This window comes from Artemia franciscana, chromosome 1 (assembly GCF_032884065.1).
Source record: "Artemia franciscana chromosome 1, ASM3288406v1, whole genome shotgun sequence".
Classification (NCBI taxonomy): domain Eukaryota; kingdom Metazoa; phylum Arthropoda; class Branchiopoda; order Anostraca; family Artemiidae; genus Artemia; species Artemia franciscana.
The window spans coordinates 60,519,775-60,545,252 of NC_088863.1; the positions used below are offsets into that span (position 1 = coordinate 60,519,775).

The following is a 25,478-nucleotide window of genomic DNA, read 5'->3' on the forward strand; positions in this document are numbered from 1 at the left end:
ACAACGTGTGATGAGGCCTCTTAAACCTCAGCAGGAAGACCATCTTTGCCAAGTGACTTATTGTTCTTTAGCCGTTTGATCGCGTTTAGTATCTCTGGAGCTGAAGGTGGTGTCATTTCGATTTCATGCGGTGATTTCGCAGCCATTGATAGCAGCATCACCTATACGTCTTGCACCACTGTATTTGGAATTTTTACAGGTCTTTAAAGCGATCCTCCGCTGATCGAGCGTATCTTGTACGTCGTGGATCATATTTCATTGAGAGTTTTTTAAGGGATCAGTGATAGGGGTCTTCCTTTTGGTTATTTCTTTGTGGGTTCTAAATAACCTTATCGTGTCATTATTTCCAGCTACTTTGTCTATCTCTAAGGCAAACCCATCCCAGAATTGTTTGCGTTCCTGGCGTAGGCTTGTTTTAATCTGTTTACACAGTGAATTTCTTACTGCGGTTGATACGTTGGATGCCTGTCGTCTAGCCTCAATTATCTGTAGCGTTTTCTCTGAGACATAATTTTTCGTCGTTTTTTCAGGAGTATAGGCAATAACTTCAGTGGCCACCTTTTCAGTGGTGTCCCGGAATTGTTTCTATAGGGTGGTAGAATTTTCATCTTAGCCTATCTGGTTTGGGAACTGTTCTGTAACTTAGAAAACCATATTAGGGCATCCCTGCATTGTAATCTTCATATCAGTGCAGAAGTATTCCTTATCAGCATCTGTTGCCACTTATTTTGGGTAGTCTTTCTTTCAGTCGTAGTCGGGCTATTCTGGGGTTTGCTGGGTCCCATACAGGAAGAGTTTTTTTTTGCATAAGGTGGCCAATCATAAAGCTGACTCCGTGATCGCCGGATCCATCGTATGCACCAGAATTGCGGAAAAAGTGCGAGTTGTAAGAGTCCCGGATTGGTATTGTTTCTTCAAATACTCCGTTCAATCTTTACCCTTACTGATTAATAACGCCTGTTTGGTAATGATTCTTTTCCACGGCTATCACTACCCTAGTTGATTTTCTTTTTACTGATCTCATATTCCAGCTGAAAACTCGAAATTCATACTTCTGAAGATTTATTTCATAAGGAATTTCTCGATCACTCGTCTATCTTGCCTCTGTTCCAGGGAGCGGGATTATGTTGCTCGAAGTCGGGGACGCCGTAGCAGGCACGATATTCCTGGGGGTATACATTTCTTCATAGATGTTTCTAGGGAATTTGTTTAACCGACGGGTCCCCCTCCCCGATGGGTCCCCTCCCTTTTTCTGCTGGTCTTAGGTTTTAACATGGCTCTTCACTTTCCTTTGAATAACTTCTTTTCGGAAACGTTTTTTTTCGATTTCTATTTATTTTTATTTTATTGTTTGTTAAAACTATGATTTACCAAGAAGAGGAATTGACTTAACAGGAAATAACCACGTGAAAAGTATTATTTGGCCTCCGAAGTTAGGTCTATAATGAAGGAATTGTTTATGTATCCTTTTTTAACGCGGCAATCATCGGAACTAAGACAAAAAGAGTACTTTTTTGATATTGTGGTTTGTCACTGTATTGGAAGTGCCTGGAAGTAACTCTGATATAGCCTTAATAGAAAGCTAAAGAAAGTTAAAAGGAAAGCGAATTACAAATGAATAAAGACGCAGTGCAAAACATTGACCTAAGACGCCTATCAGCGGTAACCTCTAGGAAAGGACGGAATTCTGTTCCAAAAATATTGAAAGAATAGCATATGAATTAATTTAAAGCCATTTGATAGCTATAAATCATGTTCGTCACCCTCGGCTGACTACCTCAAAGACAAATAGTCTACCAGCGGATTTATCCAGTAGCCTACCACAGCGGACACTCATAGCTGCAAGATTATTGCAGCTTTGCTTTAGTGAAATTCATAATTAAGCATTGCTGAAATTAGAAGCTAACAGGAAAAATTAGTTAATTGTGCTGATTCAAGTGGAAAATTATAGACTCTTATCCCTCACAAATAATTTGAAATTATTTTTTTCTCAACAAACATCCTGATAAATAAACGTTTGGGTAATTAAATAATTATTAGTTTTCTGGCAATGGCATCTAATCAGCCAGTTGTGTTGCCACAACAACCTATTTTGGCGGAAAAAATCAAAGTCGTCGAGCTCTCTAACTGCAGAATAGAGTGGGAATCGTACAGAAGAGTCGTCGTACCGCCCATACTTTTGTACTTAAACTGATGGGGATAGGTGCACCGGGTCCCACGCTTCCTATTTTATTAGAAGTTATTTACCTGGATTTTACACGATGAAAGAATGGGGAGCGAGCACGTTTTATGGAACCCTGTGCTGAACTTTGTTTACCGGGCTAACAAACCTGGAAACAGACCCGAAGAAATCGCGATGAAAGCGGTATAATTCTTCAAGTCGGAAGCTATATTTCAGGCCAAGGAAACTATTATGGTCTCTTGTCAGTATTCCCACGCGCGTGACCGAAATACGGAATCATCAGGACAGTGTCCTGAATTTGATCCGAGTTTTAAGAAGCTGTGACGAAAAATGCGTCTCCCTCCCTTGTTTCGCAATATTCGAACCCGATGAGGTCCCTATGCTCTCCGGTGAAGTAACCGCCACCCTCACGAGAAAAATCAACAAGCTATTTGCGAATTTTCAAGGTTATGTCGCTTCTGAGTGCGCTCGAAACCTGACCCCCACTGCGACCCTTAAGCCTGACCCCTCCCCAACAAAGCCCAAATGCTGTCGTTTTAAAGCATCCTCCGCCAGAACTTGATAACCCTGCCTCATGTAAGAATTTCTTGGAAAGTAAGTGTGGTGAATCTTGTCCTTATATTGTAGATTTGAAGCCAAGAAAAAATGAATGGCGCGTTGTGATGAGCGATAAAAAAAAGTGGCTCAGGCACTTGCATCTGCCCTAACAAGTCTCTAGTACTTCTATGTATGGTATAATTCGTTTCATTCCCGAGGATGTCTCTGCCGACGACCTCTCCACTCGCATAAAAAACTGAACCAAAGCCGAGAGAATCCGTTCCACTCGGATGTACAAACTGCACTTCGAGAGTAAAGAACACCTGAATGAGGCTATCCAGTCTCCTCGTACGTCAGGTAATTAGAGACTAAACATTTCCGAATGTAAGTTTCTCCCACTGCGATGCTACAATTGTCAGCAGCATGGTCACCCTGCACGCATATGTCCCAATCCTTTGCGTTGCTCCCAATGTGGGGAAGGACATGCCAACTCGAAAGAGACTCCGTGTACTAACGACCTCAAATGTGCCCTCTGCAGCTCAAAGAACCATCTTTGCTGCAGTATTAAATGTCCTGTTGTCCAGAAAATCCTTAAACAATGACCTTGACGCATGTACGCATTGCTAGCTGGAATATTAACGGTGGAATATTAAATTAAGATTCTTCTCATCGAGAGCCTCATGCTATGCAATGATTTCGTGTGCGTGCAAGAACATTTTCTCGTTCGTGTATCTTTAAGCCTGCTGTGACTTGGCGACGTAACGAAAGTGTTCTCGGTTCCAGCCAAGGCCTCAGAATGCGGCAGACCCTTTGGTGGTGTTGCCGTACTTGTTAACGAGCGTTTGGAACCAACCCTTTATGCAAAGGAATCTTTCTTTGTCGCTGTGCAAGTAAACGCGACAGTGTTTTATTCCGTCTACATGCTAACGGAGTACCGGGACCTTGCGTCAGACGATAGATTTACTCGAGCATGTGCCAGCATTGCAAGATCCCTAAGCTCTTGTGCCTCTTTAGGTTTGTCCATAGTGGTTCCTGGTGATATGAACTGTGACTTACACAATCCCTCATGTTCTAGGCCTAGCTCATTTTCGGAAGCTATTTACCATGACTGAATTACGGAAAATCCGTAAGCTATATTACAAGTATGCTAAGTATATTAAGACTAAGTTAGACTAAGTCTTTCTCTTTGGGCTCGCAAGCGCAATGTTACGCAACTTTATGATGTTACTGATCCATTTGTAGCTGTGGACCAACGACGTACCGAATTTGTTTCATCTCTAGACCGTAGCCACTCTTATTGTAGTGCGTTTATTTAGTATTCTTTATCGTAGTCTGATTGTTTTTTCTTCTCTTTTTTTCCCTTTGCTCCATATGGGCACTTTCTTGTCATTTTATATGGGTCAATGAAATCATGATTGATTGATTGATTGGGTATCTTGTAAGCTAACGAGAAGCTAGTTTAAAATTAAGAAAAAATATTATCTTTTACTAATCGTCGAGTACAACTCTGTCAATTCAGTTTATTTACAGCATTAATAATACGTCTCCTGTGTTGTCATGGTTTATAGGGAGCTCCCAATCCTGTCAAGCTGCTCAAATAAAATTTTCTTTGAGCTGATTTTTAAAGTTTTCCTAACAGGTATGCTAGGACATTTTTAGGGACTGCTCATTACCGAAATTTAAAAAGGAACTTCTGCACCATCTAATCAAAAAAAAATTCCGCTTTCTACTGATCTAAGTTTCATTAAATCTGATTATCTCCATCTCCGGAATAAAACGGGAGGGATTAAATGGTCTTTCTATGATTTTTGAGAACGTTATTGTCGGCTTTTATTTTTTTGTCGTTTATTCGGATCTATTCTCCAAGCTCTTTAAGTTATGACAAGACCATCCAATCAACTCTAAATTGTTTGGTCTCACAAAGTAAAAGAGCTTATAATGGACGAGATAATGTGATTTTTAAGATACAGTATTGCCTTAATCAAGGAGGCACACTCGGACCTCTTTAAAGAGGCGAACCACGACAATGTTAAGCGATCTTCGGTTCCAGTGGTCGCAGAGGGATGGAGAGGGATGCATTTCGTAGCCCGAGCTCCAACTAAGAAACCTGCCAAATTTCATCCCCCTCCGACTTTTCCTTCATGGGGAAAATCTGGCCGAAAGTTTCGACCCCCCAACCCCACCCCCCTTTAATGATGTCCGATCTGGCTGAAATTCACAAGTTAAGGTCCCCTAGGGCCCAGGAGCTTATCCGCGAAATTTCAGCTCGATCCGATAACTCCTTCCCTGTTTTCCAGAAACCACGCATAGCCACTTGATGTTCATGTTCTCCTTTTGTTTGTTTTTTCGCCACGCCTACAGGTCACAGCCAACATCGGATCTGAGTGTACGAAGACTCATTCGACGCGGAATTCTCCGAGTAATTTTGCTTGAAAGTTTCGTCGGAAAATCTTAACCCCCCGATTTTCTAGCTTAGAAAAACCCCATTTCCCCATAATAGCCCATGTTACGTTTTTTGTTGTTAAAAGTTACTTTTTTCAACATTCAAGTACATCAAAATGATCAGCTCGACATGGTGAGACTGAATGAAAGCTTCAAAAAATTCTGTCTTATTCCGTAAAGTTTTATTTGAGAAAAATGACAGAAACCCTTTTTTTCTGCCACGCCTACAGGCCACAGCCGACATCGGATCTGGGTGTACGAAGACTCATTCGACGTGGAATTCTCGAGTAATTTTCCTGGAAAGTTTCGTCGGAAAATCTTAACCCCCCGATTTTCTAGCTTAGAAAAACCCATTTCCCCATAAGAGCCCATGTTAATTTTTGAAATTCTTAAAAGTTATTTAAAAGTTATATTTATACACATGCAGGTATTTCGACTTCAAACATGCCCGGTTAGCTCAGTCGGTAGAGCGTGGGACTTTTAATCCTAAGGTCAAGGGTTCAAGTCCCTTATCGGGCGGTTTTTTTTCACAAAATATGAAAAAAACTTCGTTTTCTTAAAGAGTTAAAGAGGCTGCGTCCCAAAGTCGAACCTTAAAACGTACAGGAATTAGGAGAGGCAGTCCTAATTCCTGTACGAGGAGTACAGGAATTATTAAATTACATCCACCATGGATTGTAGAAAAACGTACAGAAATAATATGAAAAAGACTTCGTTTTCTTAAAGAGTTAAAGAGGCTGCGTCCCAAAGTCGAACCTTAAAACGTACAGGAATTAGGAGAGGCAGTTGGGGGGCTGCCGCCCCCCAAACCCCCCGCTTTTAAAGACTCTTTTGTACAGGTTTTTTGTTGTGAGGGGCTGCCGCCCCCCTAACTCCCCGCTCTTGGCTTCGGAAAGGCCCTCTTTTCATTAACAAAAAATTGAAATGAATGAATAATGGAATAACTTCGAAAAATGTTAAACACAAGAGGACAGGAGAACCATTGCGCCGAAACTAGTAATTAGTAACAATGAAGTTGACCACTCCATTTACATTTTAACATAATTATTGAAACTGTTTCCCAGACAAAGAGCACACAAGCTAAGAGCTGGGGGCGGGGGTAGGATAGCAAACAAAAACCTGTTTTGTATTCTTTGTTAATTAAAAGAGGGCCTTTCCGAAGCCCAGAGCGGGGGGTTAGGGGGGCGGCAGGCCCCCGTCAACAAAAAACCTGTACAAAAGAGTCTTTAAAAGCGGGGGGTTTGGGGGGTGGCAGCCCCCCAACTGCCTCTCCTAATTCCTGTACGTTTTAAGGTTCGACTTTGGGACGCAGCCTCTTTAACTCTTTAAGAAAGCAAAGTTTTTTTCATATTATACTGGATATAAGATCAAATTCATCAGTGGGATTGTCAATCCTCTTGGCACTTTCAGATAGTTCGGTTTGCAGCTTTTTCTTTTTTGAATTGTGAAAAAATAAAAACACAGGAAAATTTAAGCCAACACTGGACTGAATTAGGGGTTCCCTAACCTATTGCTAATCTGTTATATTAAATTAAAGGTTAATACGAATAGTTTCATTAGAGTCCTTATCGTACACTCTTTCCAAGTATCATGGTTGTTTTCCTGACAATGCACCCACCCAGCTTGATTGTCCCTGATATTGCTGTAGGACATACAAAATAAAATACTAAAGGAAATCACTAAAACACCTGGATTATTACTTCATAATATGCAGCATATTTCTATTAATCAAATAACGATGTTTTCTTCCATTGTTATCCAAAATCTTGAATCAAATCAAATAACATTTTATCCAAAGTTCCATTGAAATCATTGACGGAGGATCATTGTCAACGTACCATTAGATTCAAAGACAAAGAAAACGTCAAGCTTCTTGATAAAGATGGCATGACGTATCATGAGATTATAAACAACAATGAAATATATCATTAGGACAGTGTATGGGACAATCAGTAAGCGGTGTTGCATTGTCAGAAAATCGACTTTGACATTTGGAAAGAGTATAAAATAAGGAGTCAAATTATAGTAAAGTTGTATTATAATAAAGTTGCTTATAAATTATAATAAAGTTGTAAGCTACTGCAGTTGGGAAGGCTAAGATCCACTTAACAGAAAACAGGTTTCAACCTGATAGTTTTAACTTAATACCCTTAGCTATTCCTGAGATATTGCATTTTGACGAACTCAGTGCATGTAGTGTCTCAAGATTTAGCTCAATATCCCCCTCAACTGAAATTTCAACTTAAAACCCTTAGCCGTTCCTGAGATGTCTTTTGATATAGTTCAGTATTCCCTGAAAGTTTCAACCTTATACCTTTAGCCTTTCCTGGAATATTGCAGATTCCTCCTTTTTACAAACTGGATGTACAATAGTCCTGCTCAGTAGTTGTACAGTAATCGTTAGTTTTGCTCATTGACTGTATCTTTGATACGCTATCTTCTCCTCACAACAACACAACTTGGTTATCTTTAAGTTTCCGTTTTAATGTCACCGGAGTCTGTGAACATTTTTCAAAACTATTCGTTATCCTGAAGCTTTAATTTTACTGTCATCGAAATCTGTTGCCAATTTTCAAAACTTCGACCTCTGTTAAAAATAAAAAAAGGACTGTTTCAAGTTTGAACTATATTATATAAATGCTCTGTAAAGTCTTCGATAATGAAATTTACATCGTTCTTTGTCTAATGACTGGCTTGCATTCTTTCTTTTCACAATTAATTTTAAAACTGGCTTTTCAGTTTTCGATAATTACTGAGAATAAAATCTTGTTTCTTTCTTACATAATTGATATTAAATATATTATTAAAAAGTCACTTAAAGTGCGCAAATCTAACCTTGTGTTGAAGAAGATAAGCATTAAGTGATAATCACGTTGTTGTTCATTGTTAGATTACCGCGTTACAACGTTGATAATCACGTTGAATTATGTAATACAAAAACGTCACTGGTATCATATGATGATTTTGCATAATACCATCTATCTAACTTTTCTCCTGTTCAGGTCTGAATGTAAAATTTTTGTAGGGGTTTCTCTTCAGTTTTCCTGTAAGTTGCTTATTTCTATCGTCCCCGCCCCTAAAAAAGTGATATTCCTCCGTCCTTAGCTAATAGAGGATTCCGTTGGAAAACGGAACGGTTGTCATAGTTCAAACAAGGGGCTGTTGAGCACTATGCGTTGAAGGTATGCACAACTTTGTACATCTGACCCTATGGTAACTCTGGTTTTATCATGTAAACTCTCGTTTCGACCTTGCTGTACAAAAACTAACGAATCGTGTTTGACAGCGGCACAGGTATCAATGTTGGCAACAAGGAAGAAAGGAATTTGGACATTATTATTTACTGTTTTATACTAAATTTCCCTATATCAGCATCCAGTCGAGGAAACTCCCTGGAAAACACAATATATCCTGTATTTTATAGAAAACCCCACTATCTACTTAGGTAACACATATTGGAAATCAGGCTTGTATACAGGAATAGGAAGAAGTCGGGGCCCATTGACTGTTACTCTTTGTGTCCCAAGGTTTACTATATTTTTTTATTATATTTCTGTGTTGTATTATTGTTATTTTTCTTTTTTTCAAATCTGCTCCTACCCCTCTAATAAAATTTTGCTTAAGGGTCTGAGAGGAAGCTGTGTGTTACGTTGCGTCATGTACAAGTCAAAACTTCAGGCAGGACATAGAAGATTAGAATTAACGCAGTATCGTTTACTTAATCCATCGATGTGTTTACCATCCATGTTTTTCTCTTCACTTCTTATGGAATACATGATCGTAGAAACTTGAAAGGAAGCTCTTTTCATCTAGAATTGAAAGTTCTTGATGAACGTTTTGGAAGTTCAGGTGCCTTTATAAGGTTGAAAGCCAGCCTTCTCTCTGTGTTCTTGTCTCTTTTGTTACCCAATAACCTCCTGGCATCGCAATCAACAATATAGATATTCCTTTCACTCAGAAAGGTTCAAAGCATTTTTCTTTTTCTAAGTAAGCGAGCCGGACGGGTGCTAAGAAAAGCCTGCAGTAGTTTGGTGAAGCGATGCGAAGTAAGCCCTGACTTCGTTTAAAGTGAGCTGAATTATTAGTCTTGACTCGGCTCAAAAACAGGATAACTTGTAGAAGTGAACTCATTGCGTCCAAAAAGGATTCAAGTCCTAACTCGATGGTGAAGAATGAAGAAGTCTTTACTCAGAAAAACAATGAGCTGAGAAATGGCCTAAGTTTAACGGTGCAAAATACAAGGTTAGTTTGGAAATGGTTTAAGTCGAGGCTGTAGAGTCTGGATTACTGTGTGAAAACTAGCGATTTCTGTTTGTTTTAAATTTGACTGTTCATTTTTTCTCTGAAGGGCCCAAATTCGATTGGTTTTGCCTAGTTTGCCTCTCCTTCAGCATTTTGACAAATTTTCAGGATGATGGATTTGAACTATGTCAAGTTTGTGCATACTATACGGTTCAGATTGTTTTTGATCATTATCATTGATCTTGCTGAGTAAAAACAACGAGAACCAGTAATCCTGCTTATTGGAAATCCTACGACAAATAGGAGGTGCGATGTTATTGCCATTCTTTTGTATATCTTTCAAATTACCTGTATCGTGGTGTATTTGTACTAAATAATACAACAAAAACAAAGGCTTTTCTTTCAAATATGTGGCATCTACTAATTCTCTTTTCTCTGGTTAATTAAATATTCCCTCTGTCTTCAGCAATAATGAGAAAAAAACCTACCACAATTATCTCAATGTTAATGTTTCTTTCGGAGGGCGTTCACCTTTCTTTTAAAATTGTTACGACAACTCGCCTTTGACATAATTAAAAATCATCCTTAAGAGATGTCTCGCATCATCCCTCTCATATATGGAAACATTTTCTATCTAGCTCCTCAGTTCTTTCTGGTATCTCCGAGGGTGAAACACAGGAATCCCAAATATCTTAGGTGTAAGTACAAATTGCTTATGTAACAACAAGCACTTTCGTGAGTCAGTATCGAATGGCAGTGAATCAGGGATTTTTGTGTGTGTGTTTTTATGCTGCCGACTTCATACCGAATAAATAACTAAATTATGAAGTTAGAAATGTCAGATTTTTCATATAAACTTTTTTTCAAACATGGACTAAATTTTGGCAAAAAACTGTAAAAAATGTCGATTAAAAACAAGTAAATTGAGAACCGGATGTCGTTGGAGGATCAAAGGCGCAAACTGTTGAGCGAAGATAGTAAAGGGGGGTGGCTAAAAGTGCACCAGCGGAGGAAGCCTTAAAGTTTTGTTCAAACCTGGAAGATGACAAAATAACTGGATGTCTTGACTCAATTTTATAGCATTTTTTTTTTCTACCGTCAAGTTTTTAATGTGATATTGCTCATTTTTTGTAAATAAAGGCTAGGTTAGATTTCGCTCTGTTTTTACCTGTCATAGCAGTGAACAATTTAGAAGTTGAAATCCCTTTGTTTTAAGTTGATAATTCGTGATAATTCCTTTAAACACATCTGGGGATAAAAAGTAAGATAATTAAAGGCACTTCAGGGCATAGCCTAAAAATAGTTTCTGCGTTCATTGATGAAAATATAAACTAAACTGTTTAAAAATATTTTGGTTTAATTTTTGGTCACACTTATCAAAATGAAGATTGCAGCCTAAAAAATTCGAATTCTTTGCTGACAATCGAAATCCAAGTGCAACAAATTTGCGTTTTATATTATGTTGAACTGGAAGAAATTGTCTCAGCAAATAAATGTTTAATAACTTATGTTCACCTATTTTCTATTGTAAATTCAAAATAAATTATTCTTATTGTGTTGTGATAATTCGGGTATAAGCCTAATTTTAGGGTTGTTGAGAAGGAAACATGTTCAGAAAACAATTCTTGTTACGTAATATGCGGAAAAATTATAGTCACAACATTTTATTGAGATTTACTATTCTTCACCCCAAGCCTCCCCCAATGTGAAAACATATAGCTCAAATTATATGCTTCCCATGCATTTCGCCATGCGTCTTTCTTGTTTCAACCCGTTTACTCGTAATTTGAATCAACTCTAGCCGACATCAAGAAACGGAAAAGCAAAAGTAAAACAGTTCAAAATAGGGATGATACCTTTTTATTGACAGTGAATAGATATAAATTTTTTTAACTGGATATTTCAAACAAATATACAGTGTTCATAATCAGCAGTAAAACTCTGATGTTTGCCTAGTATTTAAAAGAAAGAGTTTTACTGCTGATGATGAACACTGTATATGTGTTCGAAATATCCAGTTAAATAATTTTATATCTATTTACTGTCAATAAAAAGGTATCATCCCTATTTTGAACTGTTTTACTTTCGTCATGAAAAGGCAGTGTGGCCTGCGAAGTTATCTACGGAAAAACAAATGGGAAAAGTATAATTTGAGCTATATGTTTGCACATGAGGGGTTTGGTAAAGTATAGTGTAATCATAGTAAAAGTATGTTCACTACAATTATTCTACAAATTGTGAAATAAGAATTGTTTTCTTGACATGTTTGCTTCTCAACAGCCCAAAATATATGCTTCTGCCATAATTTGTATTTAATGTTAACTTTAATTGCGGTGTTGGGTCCGTAATAATAGTTTATTCGTCTTTAACATTTAGTGGTTTTCTAGCTTTCTTTTTATACCTCCCTCTTGTAACAATGAAAACAAATTTGGTTGGCTGTTGAACATGCTTGTAATTGTTTTGTAGTTCTAAGCCCCATTATTGGAGTTTGGCTGATCCAATTTCTATTTACAACGACGATCCGATTGTTGTTGGTTCTTTTTTTTTTCTTTTTTTTTTAATTGATAACTATACTCAGATTGTTATTTGGATATTACGGTTGACGATTTAACGATCATACAAGCAATAACTAGTAAAATTTAGAGAAATAAAACCAACAAGTTTTGTAATTTAAAATGGGTTGTTTAATATAAGATAATAGTCTTTGAAGAACGGAGCTTTTAAGTTTCAGAAATTTTGGCGAAAACAAAATTTTTCATCAGCAGTCGTACATGAGGGATTTTATATCTATTCTGATGACATATTTGTTTTTTCAAAGCGGGCTTGGGACTTGACTTCGTATTATTTGATGCCCGAGTATTTCAATAATCAATGCAGCTAATGGTTGAAAAAGAAAAAAAAAATAGTAGCAATAGTCAAAATCCTGTGTTATCGCCAGAAACAACAAAATTGTCCCGCAAGCACTTACGATCCTTTAATATTCTCTTTATTATTTTAGTTTGTGCAGTTTTAATGAAGCCTGCCTTTTTGGTGCTTTTTTAAATCTTTGCTAGCCAAGACAATAAACTCTACTTCGTTATGTTTTGAGAATCGTAGTTTTTTTGGTAATTTAGACTCAATGGTGATGGACCCACCATAAATTCAAGGTGTTGAGCTTGCCAATAGTTAAACGAACCTGTCAAACCAAAAAATAGAAAAAGGATTTGAGTGAATCACAGGGTGGATTTTAAGATATTCCAGGGGGATAACATTTCTAATTACCATTTAATCCTCTAACAAAAAAAAAAAAAAACTCCTAATTCTACCCAGCCTTTCGTGCTCAAATATTGAAATACCTGATGATAGTTTTGAATATTTTAGTTTGAATATATTCTTGTTTTCTTTTGAATATTACAAGGCTTAGATCAGTCTAAATTAAATTCAAAGAATTCTATGAATTGCAACGTGTTATCTTTGTAGAATATTTTAAAACACGATCTTTTTATTTAGAAATGTAATACCTATTGATGAACAACAAAGGCATGTCCAGGGGAGGTGGAGCCGTGCCAAGCATATTTCAGAACTACTCCACCACGGAATATTTTTTCTTGTTTTTAGGAGGGGGACTGTTATTGTCTGACACAATGTATACACTATTAAATAGGGCTGATGTCCCAGTTATTTATTTATTTCCAACCCATCAAAGGATATCAAAAATGCACAGAGACGGAGCATAAAATAGTGAAAAAAGATAAAAAACAGGGTAAAAAAAATAGTAACATTTATCAAAACAATTAATAAAGATCACCTGTTAAACACGGAAAAACTGTTACATACATACAACTTTAAACATCGTTGTATAAAAAGGGAATGCCATGGATGAAATTGAGTTTGTGGTGGTATTTCAAAATAATTTTTGACAGAGCTATTGCTGGGTTGGCTATTTTATATTTGCGGATTGATGAAATTGAATAGAAGAACCCCATATTTTTCAGAGATAGATTCCAACCCCAATATAGAATATTCACTCTCATGTATACTGAAGATTTCCTCGATACACTGTGTTGTCCTGCGTCATAGCCTTTGTGTGGGGATAAAGCTATGTAATTTTTCTATGTTTTCTTTAAATAAATAGATTGATTGATTAGATTAAGGAAACCAACAGCATAACAGACTTTTTGGTTTTGTGCCACCTTAGTGCATGAGAATACGCGATTTGATGATTGTCTATGACGCCGTCGTTAAAAAGAGGTAGACGAAGTTATAGTACCTTGACGCGTAACTTTATAAACAGAAATAAAAATAGCCAGATAATTCGATGGGCTACTGGACATGCTCGTGTTAGTTGAGATGAATGGGAAAAGCGGTAATCGAAGTGGATTTGTAATTTTAATGCGCACTACGGATATAATTTTCTTAATACGCGAATAATAGAGAGACTATCGCCTCTTTTTGGTGTTTGAAGGAAGATGGCTTTGTGCACTAATGAGTCAAATGCATGCTTAAAATCGGGTACTGCTAGAATGAGACTTTCTTCGGCCAATTCAGCTTTCACTAATACATGAGCTACAGGAATAAGTGCATCAGCAAACTCTTGTAATCTGAAAACCAAACTGGTATTGCAGAATGCTATTCCTCCTTTAATTCATCAATTAAAATCAGCTCAAAAAGTTTACAGAATGTAGTGGATTGCTATAGGCCTAAGGACCGAAAACTGAATTCTAGATTAGCCTTTTTTGGGGATATGAGTGACATCACCAATGACATTTCTGTCATTGAAATGTCAATTGACAATGTCAAAAATGACAATGACAGAAATTGAAATTTCTGTCATTGTAAGTGAAGCTCCCAACCAGATCAATCTTTTCATTACCAAACGTCACCTTTTCATCTTCACTTATTCCTAGCCTTAGTGACTAAGTCTTCTTAACATTAATTTTCAAGACTATTCTAGCATCCTGAACTCGCAAAACCTTTAAAAATTTATACATTTTGCTCACACTTTCATCTAAAATACTTAAATCATCAGCATAATCTAAGTTCAAGAGCGTTTTTCCTTCCCATTTAATTCCATTTAATTCCAATGACACTGCTATAGCTGTATCATCTGCAAATAGAATTCCATGGCTAATATTCTCTTGCAAACCTCGTGGAAGATCATTAATATAATGGCTTTTGGCTGCAGACTCTGCTCATCAGGAAAATACCACAGACAATACAAGCACGTAGTGACACTGCTAATACTTTTTACAATCAGTTTGTAAATACACGTTTATCATTCCACAATATTCTGCCCTTAATGTTAGAAAAGTATTGCTAGAACTAAACCAACTTGACTGAATACTAGCTGAGACGGAAAACTTCGGGAAGCGAAGCACACTCTTTGCGATAATGGGAAAAGTTTGAAAGTCCCTACTTATATCTGATAAACTAAGACTGGGATTTGTGAGTATATCTTCCTAAATACACATTATAATATTATGCTGCAGCATACTTCCCAATATTGATGTTTTATTCAACGAATTACCGTTATGTTCCATGAAGTAAATTTCACAGTGGGTGTATTACAAATTCTTCTTTCTGGATGGGCACGGTGCAATAAATGTGACCAGAAGCCTTACAGGTAATACATAACGTAGGGTGGCAACACGAGTTATCACGGGATGAGAAATGGTCGGCAGAACTGCAACTCGAATACTAGGCCGCATATTTCACTGTCTTCCTCTGTGACCGACCTGGTGATTAAAGTGTCTTTTTTGGCATGGAAATGTACGGTTGACCTGGCAGTCTTTTGTAGCCTATTTTTACAAATACATTCTGGAATAGGAATCACAAAGATGCATTCAGGAATTACACACTGGACTGACATCCTAGCAAGCAGTCAACTTGAAAATTGCAGTTTTAATTGGTAATATTCAACAAATTACCGTTTATGTTCCATGAGGTAAATCTTGCGTTGTGCGCATTAAAAATTCTTCTTTTCACTATATTGGATGGGCACATAACAGTGTAACAAATGTGACCAGAAGCCTTATATGTAATACAGAACATGGGGTGGAAACACGAGTTATCACGGGATGAGAAATGGTCGGCAGAACCGCATCTTGGAATACAAGGCTGCATATTTCACTGTCTTCCTCTGTGACTGACCTGGTGATTAAAGCGCCTTTTTTGGCATGGAAATATACGGTTGAACTGGCAGTCTTTTGTAGCCTATTTTCACAAATACATTCAGAAATAGGAATTACATAGATGCATTCAGCATTTATGGACTGGACTGACATCCTAGCAAGCAGTCAACTTGAAAATTGCAGTTTTAATCACCTCCCATCTAGTGTCCTAGAATAAGTCGCGTAGCAAAAATTTGTTTTATGAGAATACCATAGTTTTCGACCAGGAGTATTTTTACTTTTCCTCCCCGCTTCAAAAAAAAGTATTAAGCATATAGAAATTGTAGGATAAACGATCATTTGAAGGGCGTGAGCGCATTCGGCGCACGAGTGTAGCCACATTACACTGCTTTGACATTGATCTGCGAAAGCGTTGAAAAGGAACTTTTGAATAAATCTCTTATTTATAGAGTATGAACGATTTTAAAGTACGAAAAGTGAATCTGTTCGAAAACAGAAAATCAAATAATTTCTATATTCTTTCAGCGTGAAGAAACCACCCTTCAGGGATTTTGAACCCTTGAAACTCCAATGTACCCAAATTCATTTGTCTCAAACGAATATACGGAATTTTCATCTTTATTATTTGTTTCCCTAGTTTGGTCCAGTCGCTAAATTAATGTCATGTGTTGTCAAATTAAAAAGAGGTTAAAATTTTTATAAGTGTCAATGGCTGAAATTTTGTCCAGTTTGATGGACTATGTGTTCGCCCGCTTTTCATTCCTTTCGTTTAGAAAGCCGTATGAGTTTGATGAAAGATTAAAGAAAGTAATTAAAAGCAATTATTTACCACAGTAAAAATCAGGGTGGGGTCGGCCCATAAAACATCCCACCCTTCAAGAGGGTCTCCTGAGTGCGTAAGAGTGCATTTAAAAGGACTAACAGCCCAGTTTTACATTACATGAACTTCTGTCGATTATTTTGATAAGTCTGATTAGTGGTAGATGCAAACTTTCCTTTTTCTTTTTATGCTTAGGATGTATATTTCTTGTAGACGCATTTTCCAATTTCTAAGACTGAAAATGGCTTATACTGGTGTGCTGGACTTAGAAAAGAATGAAGTTGCTTATTTTGGAGATAATAAGCTAAACGGTAGTAAGTGTTTCCTTTCTTAGTTTCTAGTTTGATGAGTGAATTTATAATCCTACCCCTTCCCCCCATTCCTTTACATATTTACCTGAAGGGTCAGGGAGGGTTAGACAATTTGGGAATTTAAATACGCACCTTTTAGCCATATACCCCCGCCATCCATTGCCTACACAATGACCAGCTGCCCCGCTTCTTCAAAGCCAGTGCGCAATGGTACATTACTACATATAATTTTATGAAAAATGAAGTGAATCAACTTACTTAAATCAAGGATTAAGACAGATTTCCATAAACCATTTATCTTGAATGGGCTATGTGACTTTTCAGGAACGAATGCGCCATTATGCAGCATTGCTTCCTCTGAAACTGGGAAGTTTAATTTGAATTAATTCTAATTGATCCTATTAAGCTGATTGGCTTTCTCAATATTTTCAATGGAAGCAACTTAGTCCTCTTTGGGGCAATATCGTAGTTTGGTGCCACAAACTAGCAGGAAACGCCATTTACCTGCGGTACGAGATTTTTGGTCTCTTAAAAAGGGTCCTAGAACGTACCAAGATAATAGAAAAGAACTAATGAAATATAAATATTCATATTGCAATTAGTACGTTCAATTTACACTTCAGTCACTATTTGGCTTTATTTCTACTCATAGTAGGTTTAATTAGCTCTTTACTCATAAAAAACGACGAAGACCACACTGTCTTTCCATCAAAAACACCAAAAACAAGCAGAACAATAAGGAATTTTTTAAGACAGTGGGAAAGAAATTAGAATGAATATTTCGGCCGTATGTCTAAGGGCCGTCCTCAGTAATACAAATAAGAAAAAACAACTTACAAGAGGATAAAATCAATAAAACTAAAATGAACAGTTTTTCAAAACAGTCCCAGCATTTTTACCTCAGCGAAGTTCAACCAGGACTGATAAATAAATTGTTATGAAACGTGGCAATTCATTGAAATGAAAGAAAATGATTTAAAAACACGTTTTTAATGACAGCCTAGCTTTTTCCGCTGTTGATCTTATAGGTCTATTTGTGACAGGTTCTGTGTTGATATGTATTGTTTGTTTTTTTTTTGTAATATTTTGTAAGGTCATTTTTAATTGAATTTGTATATAGAGCATTCAGTGAATATTCTCCCAAATCCAAATTTAAGGAAATATATTGACAAACGTGAATGTACATTGTGTCTTTTAATAGTCCACATAGTTTTATTTTATTTGGTTCACTATTCCCCTTGACATACCTTGAAAATTGAGCTTGACGCTTAGCTTTTCCTTAGATATTGCAGTTATGCCCTTTTGACAACCTTGGATGAATATTGTGTCTTGATTCAGTTCAACATCGTCAACAGCACGCCTTTAAAGTTCCAGCGTGATAGCCTTAGCTATTCCATGCCCTTTTGGAATTCTATATTCTTATAGTATCTTTTGCTTTAGTCTTATATCCCCTTCAACTCTTCCTGAAAATTTCTGCTTAATACCCTATCCTGTTCCTGAAATATGCCTCTATGGTATTAGGACAACGTGGATGCACTTAAACTCGTTCGATATACTTCACTAGGTGTTGTAGTAGCAGTAATAGTAGAAGTAGTAGCAGTCCCAATAAAAATAGTAGTAGTAGCAGTAGTCGCAGTCATAAGTAGTCACATTCGCAAAACCAAGCAGTTGTCGAAAAAATTGCAGTCTAGTGTCAGATGTTTCGGGCTGAATCCAAACTATTGGCCGCTAAAAATGTTACTTGACCCCAGGTATATCTAAAGGTTTGTTGTAAATGGACTCACAGACCTTACCGATTCAAGAAATGAGGCTTTTTCTCCTCTATGATTCAGCATGGGTAGGACTACTATCTGGCTTGGGAACAGGGATGGTGCAAGTGGACATACACATGCCCCTTTTGAAGGCATCTTCTCTTTAACAACTCTCCACCAGGTCTTCTTTAAGCATTCTAGCGAGTTCGATGGAAAAGTTCTATTTGTATTCTATCCGGGACAGAAAAATCCACATGAACAAAACAGCGTCACAACGTGTCTTCACGAGTCGTACTCAGTCTTCTTTGGTCTTGGTCAAACATCAGCATAATTTTCAACTTTCAAGTACAAAACTTAAGGCATGATTATTGTTCTTTAATTAAAATAGATAGAAGCTTAAAATAACTGAGCTTCCATCTAAAGGATAAATCAGAGGCAAGCTATAACTTTGCCTATTGTAAAGGCCGTATTGGTGCAATGTCCTATTATTTATTTAATTTTTCTTAGAAGCACTTCATATGGAAAGTTTCGTCGTATAAACGTCAGATGCGATTCATTTGATTGGAAACCGGTAGTTCTAGTGCCCTTTTTTATGAGTCAAAAGTAATCAGAGGGCACTTATCCTCCCCCACGCCCCCTTTTCCCCAAATATATCTGATAAAATTTTGAGATAACTTTTTGTTAAAAAAAAGTCCAAAAATCATGTAGCAACAACTCTGGGGTCAACATAACACCCATGACCCGGGGCAGGTATTGTAAGATATGCCCTGCGGTCTTATATGGTAAATAGGAAAGTATGATCGTATAAGCCTTAGAGAGGGCTTAATTGATTGGAAATTTACCATTTCCAATTGGCAGGCGTTGTGAGTTATGCCCTGGGGACATATATGGTTCTTATAGAAGTGATTCTCATATAAACTTCAGAGAAGGCTCATCTGGTTGGAAATTGAAAGTTTTAGTTCACTTTTTAAGAGTCAAAAGAGATCACAGGAAAGTTAATCCCCCCAAGCCCTTTTCTCCCCAAACCCATCCGGTAAACTTTTTAGATAGCCATTTTGTTGAAAATAGTTAAAAATCAAATAATGGAAACTCTGGGGTCGACAGAAATCTCCCGTGTCCAGGGGACAGGCGTTTTAAGTTGCGCCCTAGGGGCATATGTGTTTCTTACAGAAGGGATGCTCGTATAAACTTCAGAGGGGGCTCGTTTGATTGGAAATTAAAAGTTCTAGTTCACTTTTTAAGAGTCAAAAGAGATCAGATGGTAACTAGTCCCCCGCGCCCCTTTGTCCCTTAATACATGCGATAAAAACTTTTAGATATAACAAAACTCTGGTGTCAACACAACGCCCCAGGGCCAGGTCCTTATAGATATGTGGTTCTTATAGAAGGGACAATCATATAAACTTCAGATAGGGTTCGTTTGGTTGGAAATTAAAAGTTCTAGTTCACATTTTAAGAGTCAAAAGACATCAGAGGGTAACTAGCCCCCGCGCCCGTTTTTCCCCAAATACATCCAATAAAAACTTTGAGATAGTCATTTTGATAAAAATAGTTTGAATAGTATATAACAAAGCTATGGTTTCGACACAACGCCCCAGTGTCAGGTCCTTATATGGTTCTTGTAAAAGGAATAATCGTATAAACTTTAGACAGGGCGCATTTGATTGGAAATTGAAAATTTTAGTTCATTTTATTAGGTTCAAAAAAAATCAGAAGGTAAGTAGCCACCCTCCACTTCCCCACGTCTCTTTTCCCTAAGCCCATCTGATAAAATTTTGAGATAGTCACTTTGTTAAGAATAGTGTAAACATCAGATAATAAAAACTTGTGGGTCGAAACAACCCGTCAGGTTTTGTAAGTTATGTTCTGGGGGCATTAATGGTTCTTATAGAAGAGATGCTCGTATAAACATTAGTGAGGGCTCGTGTGATTGAAAAATTGAATTTCTATTTCACTTTTAAAGAGTCAAAAGAGACCGAAGGGTAAATACCTCTTCTTCCCCTCCAAGTCCTTTTTTCCCCAAACCCATCCGATTTGAGATAGCCATTCTGTAAAAAAAAAAGAAGTTCAAAAGTCTGATAATAATAACTTCAGAGTCGACACAAACCCCCAGAGCCTGCGGGCAACTGTTTTAAGTTATGTCCCGAGGGTATACAAGGTCTTAATGTAACGGTGGTATTAACTTCAGAGGTGGCTCATTTGGTTGGAAATCAAAAGTTTTAGTTAGTTTTTTTTATGAGTCAGACGGAATCGACGGTATCTACTCCCCTCCCCGCAACACACATACCCTCTTTTCTGCACATAAATCCGATAAACAAAATTTGAAATTGTTAGTTTTCTTGAAATAGTCCAATGATCAGGTAATAAAAAATACGGCATCAAGATAACCTTCTTTGGAGCCCGGGAGACGCGTTTTAACTTTTAACCAGGGAGAATATAATGTTTTTGTAGAAAAAGTGGTCATATAAACCTCTGGGGGGGCTCAAATCTAAATGAATAGATATTGAAAGTTTTAAATCCTTTTTTAAGATTTAAAAGTGATCCGATTGCAATATACCCTACTCCCCCCCCCGCAATTGCATATGATCAAAATATTGAGATAGCATTTATTTTGAAATATTCCAACGGTCATATGACAACTTCGAGGTCCACATCACCCCGAAACCCGAGGGAAAGGTTGTAACTTATGCCCGGGAGGGCATATAAAGTTTCTACGGAAAAGTTGGTCATATAAACTTTGGAGGGGACTCAAACAGTTGTATTTTTAAAGTTCTAGTTCTCTTTTTAAGAGTCAAAAGTGATCCGATGGCAGCTAGTCTCCTCCCACCAACCCCAAGGCCATAAGGCTCTATTTTTGTTCTCCAGGGGCACTTCATGTGCAAGGGGTGGAGTTTTAAGCTTCGAAAGGGGCTGATTCAAGTGGAAATAATAATTTCCAGGGCCCTTGAGTCAAACGTGATTGAAGGACATCAGGTCCCCCCTCCCATTCCCTTCTTTCTTTAAATGCATCCAATCAAAATGTTGAAGTGGCTGTTATATCCAAAATTTTCAAGAGGGGAAGTAATTAAGATAATTATTCCTCAGGGTTGACGAAACCTGCCACTGTCCCCAGGGCAAAGGCTGTAAGCTATGCAACCTGTCCATTGTTCATATATAAGGTTTTTGTCGAAGGGATAATTATATAGATTTCGTGAAAGCCTCATTCGATTTAAATTGAAAGTTTTAGCTACATTTTTAAAAGTCAAGAGTAATCAGACGATAGGTACGTGCCCCCCCACCCCCCAACACGTCTTTTTTAATGCTTTCGATCAAAATATTTAGTTAGCCATTTTGTTCAAGATCGTCCAGATGTCAAATAGGTATGATTCCTGGTCTAAACCCCCCTAGCCCAGGGGAAATTGGTATAAGTAATACTAGCAGCCCACTGTTAACATATAAATTTTGCTATGGAAGGCGCGGTCGTATAGACTTTGGAGGAAGTTCATTCGATTTCCCCTAAATGCATCTTATAATTTTTTTAAATAGCCATTTTGTTCAAAATAGCCCTAAACTCAAATTTCTGTAACTTACCGGTTGAGAAATCCTCCATAGCTCACTACGAAAGGATTGTAACTTATGTAAGTTGCCCATTATTAGAATGTAAGTTTTTTGTGGAAGGAGTGGACGTAATAACTTTGGAGGGGGATAGTTTCATCGGAAATTGAAACTTTTAGTTCTTTTTGAAGATTCAAAAGTGATCAATAGACAATTAGCCTCCCCCCCCCCCTATCACTTTCCTAAAGGGCTTCCGTTCAAAATTTTGAGATAACCATCTTGTTCCAAAATACTTCAAAGGCCAAATAATTATGCTTCCGGGTTTGAAACATCCCTCTACCCCCAGGGAAATACCTCTGAGTTGCGGAACTTGCTTGTTTTTACTTTGATATTTGGTTTACTTTGATACCCTGTTTACTTGAGTGTTTTCTTTACTTTGATACTTTGTTACTTTGATATTAGTTTCGATACTTTGATGAATGTTTAATGTTTAATGTAAAAAAATATTTTGAAATAAAGAAATTTCCAAAAACTTGAAACTTTTTGCAATGAAAAACATACGGAAATAAATAAATAAAAAACTCCGAAAAAGAAATTTTTTCAAAGAAAAGTAAAAGCCTTATTAAAATTAAGATCAGCAGATACAAACTCCTTTTGAAATTAAACTAGAAACGACCCAAACCAAAACCAATAAAAATTAAATAAATAATCATAAGAAAAAACATAAAACAAGCACTAATATAAATGAATAAACTGCAAGAAATTACTGGTCAGGAATAAATGAAACCCAAAACGAACAGCAACCAAATAAACAATTATAGCAAATAAACATACAATGGGTACTAATATAAATGAATAAATAAATCTTAAAACGAGTGAAGTTTAAATTGACTCTCCAAATAAAGCTTAAAACGAAGAAAAATCACCACAAACAAGAGTTTGGGTTTTGCATCCTTTAAAATGGAATAGTTGTGGGCATCAAGTCATGGCTGATTGTATAAAAAGCCAAGACAGATAGTCCAATTTAGTGACAAGAAAAACCCGGATTTAATTTCCCCCCGTTCATTTTCGACGTTACCATCTCCCACTTATTTTACACCTCTCATGTCAGCCCACAATGCCGAACTAAAGAGCCATTGGTTCTTACCTGAAAACTATATGTGTCTTGAACAGCCTTGGAAAGAACAAATAAAAAATCAAACCGAATATTTGATATAGAATGATATCAATTGTTGGAAGATGATCGGTTCAAGATTTTACTTCGCAGTAATTTTATTTTCATATTCAATGTTGTAATAAGTGGAAAAGAAAATATTTGCCATATAATTCGTTGTCAGTGAAGTGCCAATGACGGAGTAGACTTCAGACTTTTACGGTTGAGAAAAGGGGCAGCATCCAAACTCTTGTTTGTAGTGAAACTATAATTGTCTGGAACAGTCTTGGAAAGAACTAATGAAACTAAACTGAATATTTGTTCTATAATGATATTAATTACTGGAAGCTCATCACTTCAAAATTTAATTCTACTCCAATTTTATTTTTATTTTCAATGTTGCAATGAGTAAAAAATAAAATAATTGTCATATAATTTTTCTCTCACTGCATTGAAAATAAACATAAGAATTAGAGTAGAATTTAATTTTGAAGTGATTAGCTTTCAGTAAATAATATCATTATATATCAAATATTCAGTTTAATTTCATTAGTTCTTTCCAAGACTGTTCCAGACAAACATAGTTTCACTAAAAACAAGAGTTTGGATGCTGGCTCCATCCTTAACTTCCTTAGTTGCAGTGAGAGAAGGAGGCAAAACCCGAACTCTTGTTTGTAGGGATTTTTGCTTGCTTCAAGCTTGATTTGCATATTCAATTTAAATTTCACTCGTTTTAAGATTTATTTATTCATTTATATTAGTACCCATTGTATGTTTCTTTGCTATGATTGTTTATATTTAATTTCTGTTCGTTTTGGGTTTCATTGATTCCTGAACAGTAATTTCTTGTAATTCATTCATTTATATTAGTGCTTGCTGTATGTTTTTTATGGCACTTGGTATTAACCAAGTGACATATAGCAATCGCAAATTCTGTCGGTCCCGGTTTTGCTACTTTAGGCACTTCCAGGTAAACTAGAACGATGAAATTTGGCAGGCATATCAGAGACCGGACCAGATTAAATTAGAAATAGTTGTTTTCCCGATTTGACCATCTAGGGCGGAGCGGGGGTCCGGTTAAGTCGGAAAAATAGAAAAAATGAAGTATTTTTAATTTACAAATGGTTGATCAGATCCTAATAAAATTTGATGTTTGGAAGGATATTGTGTCTCTTATTTTAAATCCTGACCGGATCTGGTGACATTGGGGGGGGGGCTTAGGAGGAGGAAACCTAAAATATTGGACGGGATGAAACTTGGTGGAAAAAATAAGCAAAAGTCCTAGATACATGATAGACATAACTGGAACGGATCCACTCTCTTTGGGGTAGTTGGGGGGGGGGGGTTAGCTCTGAGAAATTAGAAAAAATGAGGCATTTTTAACTTACGAACGGGTGATCGAATCTCAATGAAATTTGACGTTTAGAAGGATATCGTGTCTCAAAACTCTTATTTTAAATCCCGACCGGATCTGGTGACATTGAGGGGGAGTTTGGGGGACATAAAATCATGGGGAACGCTTAGAGTGGACGGATCAGGATGAAACTTAAGTAGAGGGGAAATAAGCAGAAGTCTTAGATACGTGATTGGCATAATTGGAACGGATCCGCTTCATATCTAGAATCTTCATATCAACTTCATATCTAGAAGGACTTCGTAGCTTCCAATTGGATCCAGTGTCATTGGGGGGCAGTTGGGGAGGGGGAGGACTGGAAATCTTAGAAAATACTTAAAGCGGATAGATCAGGATGAAACTGGATGGGAAGATTAAAAACAAGTCTAAGATACGTGACTGACATAACTGGACCGGATCCGCTCTCTTTTGTAGAGTTGGGGGAAGGGGTAATTTGGAAAAATGAGGTATTTGTAACTTACGAACGGGTGATCAGATCTTAATGAAATTTAATATTTGGAACGATTTTGTGCTTTAAAGGTCTTATTTTAAATTCTGATCAGATCCTGTGATATTGAGGGGAGGTTTGGAGGGGGAAACAAGAATTATTTGAAAACGTGAAAATTGGGGCATTTTTTTCTTACGAATAGGTGATCGGATCTTAATGAAAATTGATTTATAGAAGGATCTTATGTCTCAGATGCTCCATTTTCGACTCCAATTGGATCTGGGGACATAGGGGGTGGGGGAGGGAAACAGAAATCTTGGAAAGCGGTTAGAGTGGAGAGGTCTGGATGAAAGTTGACGGGAAGAATAAGTACAATCTCTAGATACACGATAGACATAATTGTAACGAATCCGTTCTTTTTGGAGGAAATGGGGGGTGTTAATTCTGAAGAATTAGAAAAATTGAGGCATTTTTAACTTAAGAGCGGGTGACCGGATCTTAATGAAATTTGATATTTAGAAGGAATTCATGTCTCAGAGCTCTTATTTCAAATCC

At 37.0% G+C, this 25,478-nt stretch overlaps 1 protein-coding gene across 7 annotated transcripts in view; it reads left to right on the forward strand.

The window, feature by feature from the left end:
• LOC136032166 (GTP cyclohydrolase 1-like) overlaps window positions 1-25,478 on the forward strand; it is a 75,114-nt gene that overhangs the window by 30,115 nt on the left and 19,521 nt on the right. The window contains exons 1-2 of one of the 7 annotated variants that reach the window (XM_065712400.1): window positions 9,978-10,101; window positions 16,547-16,644. The exons of 3 other annotated variants lie outside the window; for them this stretch is intronic. In XM_065712400.1, the coding sequence (XP_065568472.1) occupies window positions 16,575-16,644 (70 nt within the window). In that variant the 5' untranslated portion in view covers window positions 9,978-10,101; window positions 16,547-16,574. Of the gene's footprint in view, window positions 1-9,977; window positions 10,102-16,546; window positions 16,648-25,478 lie in introns of those variants that run through there. 3 more of the 7 variants (XM_065712382.1, XM_065712407.1, XM_065712390.1) reach the window with 3 other exon arrangements.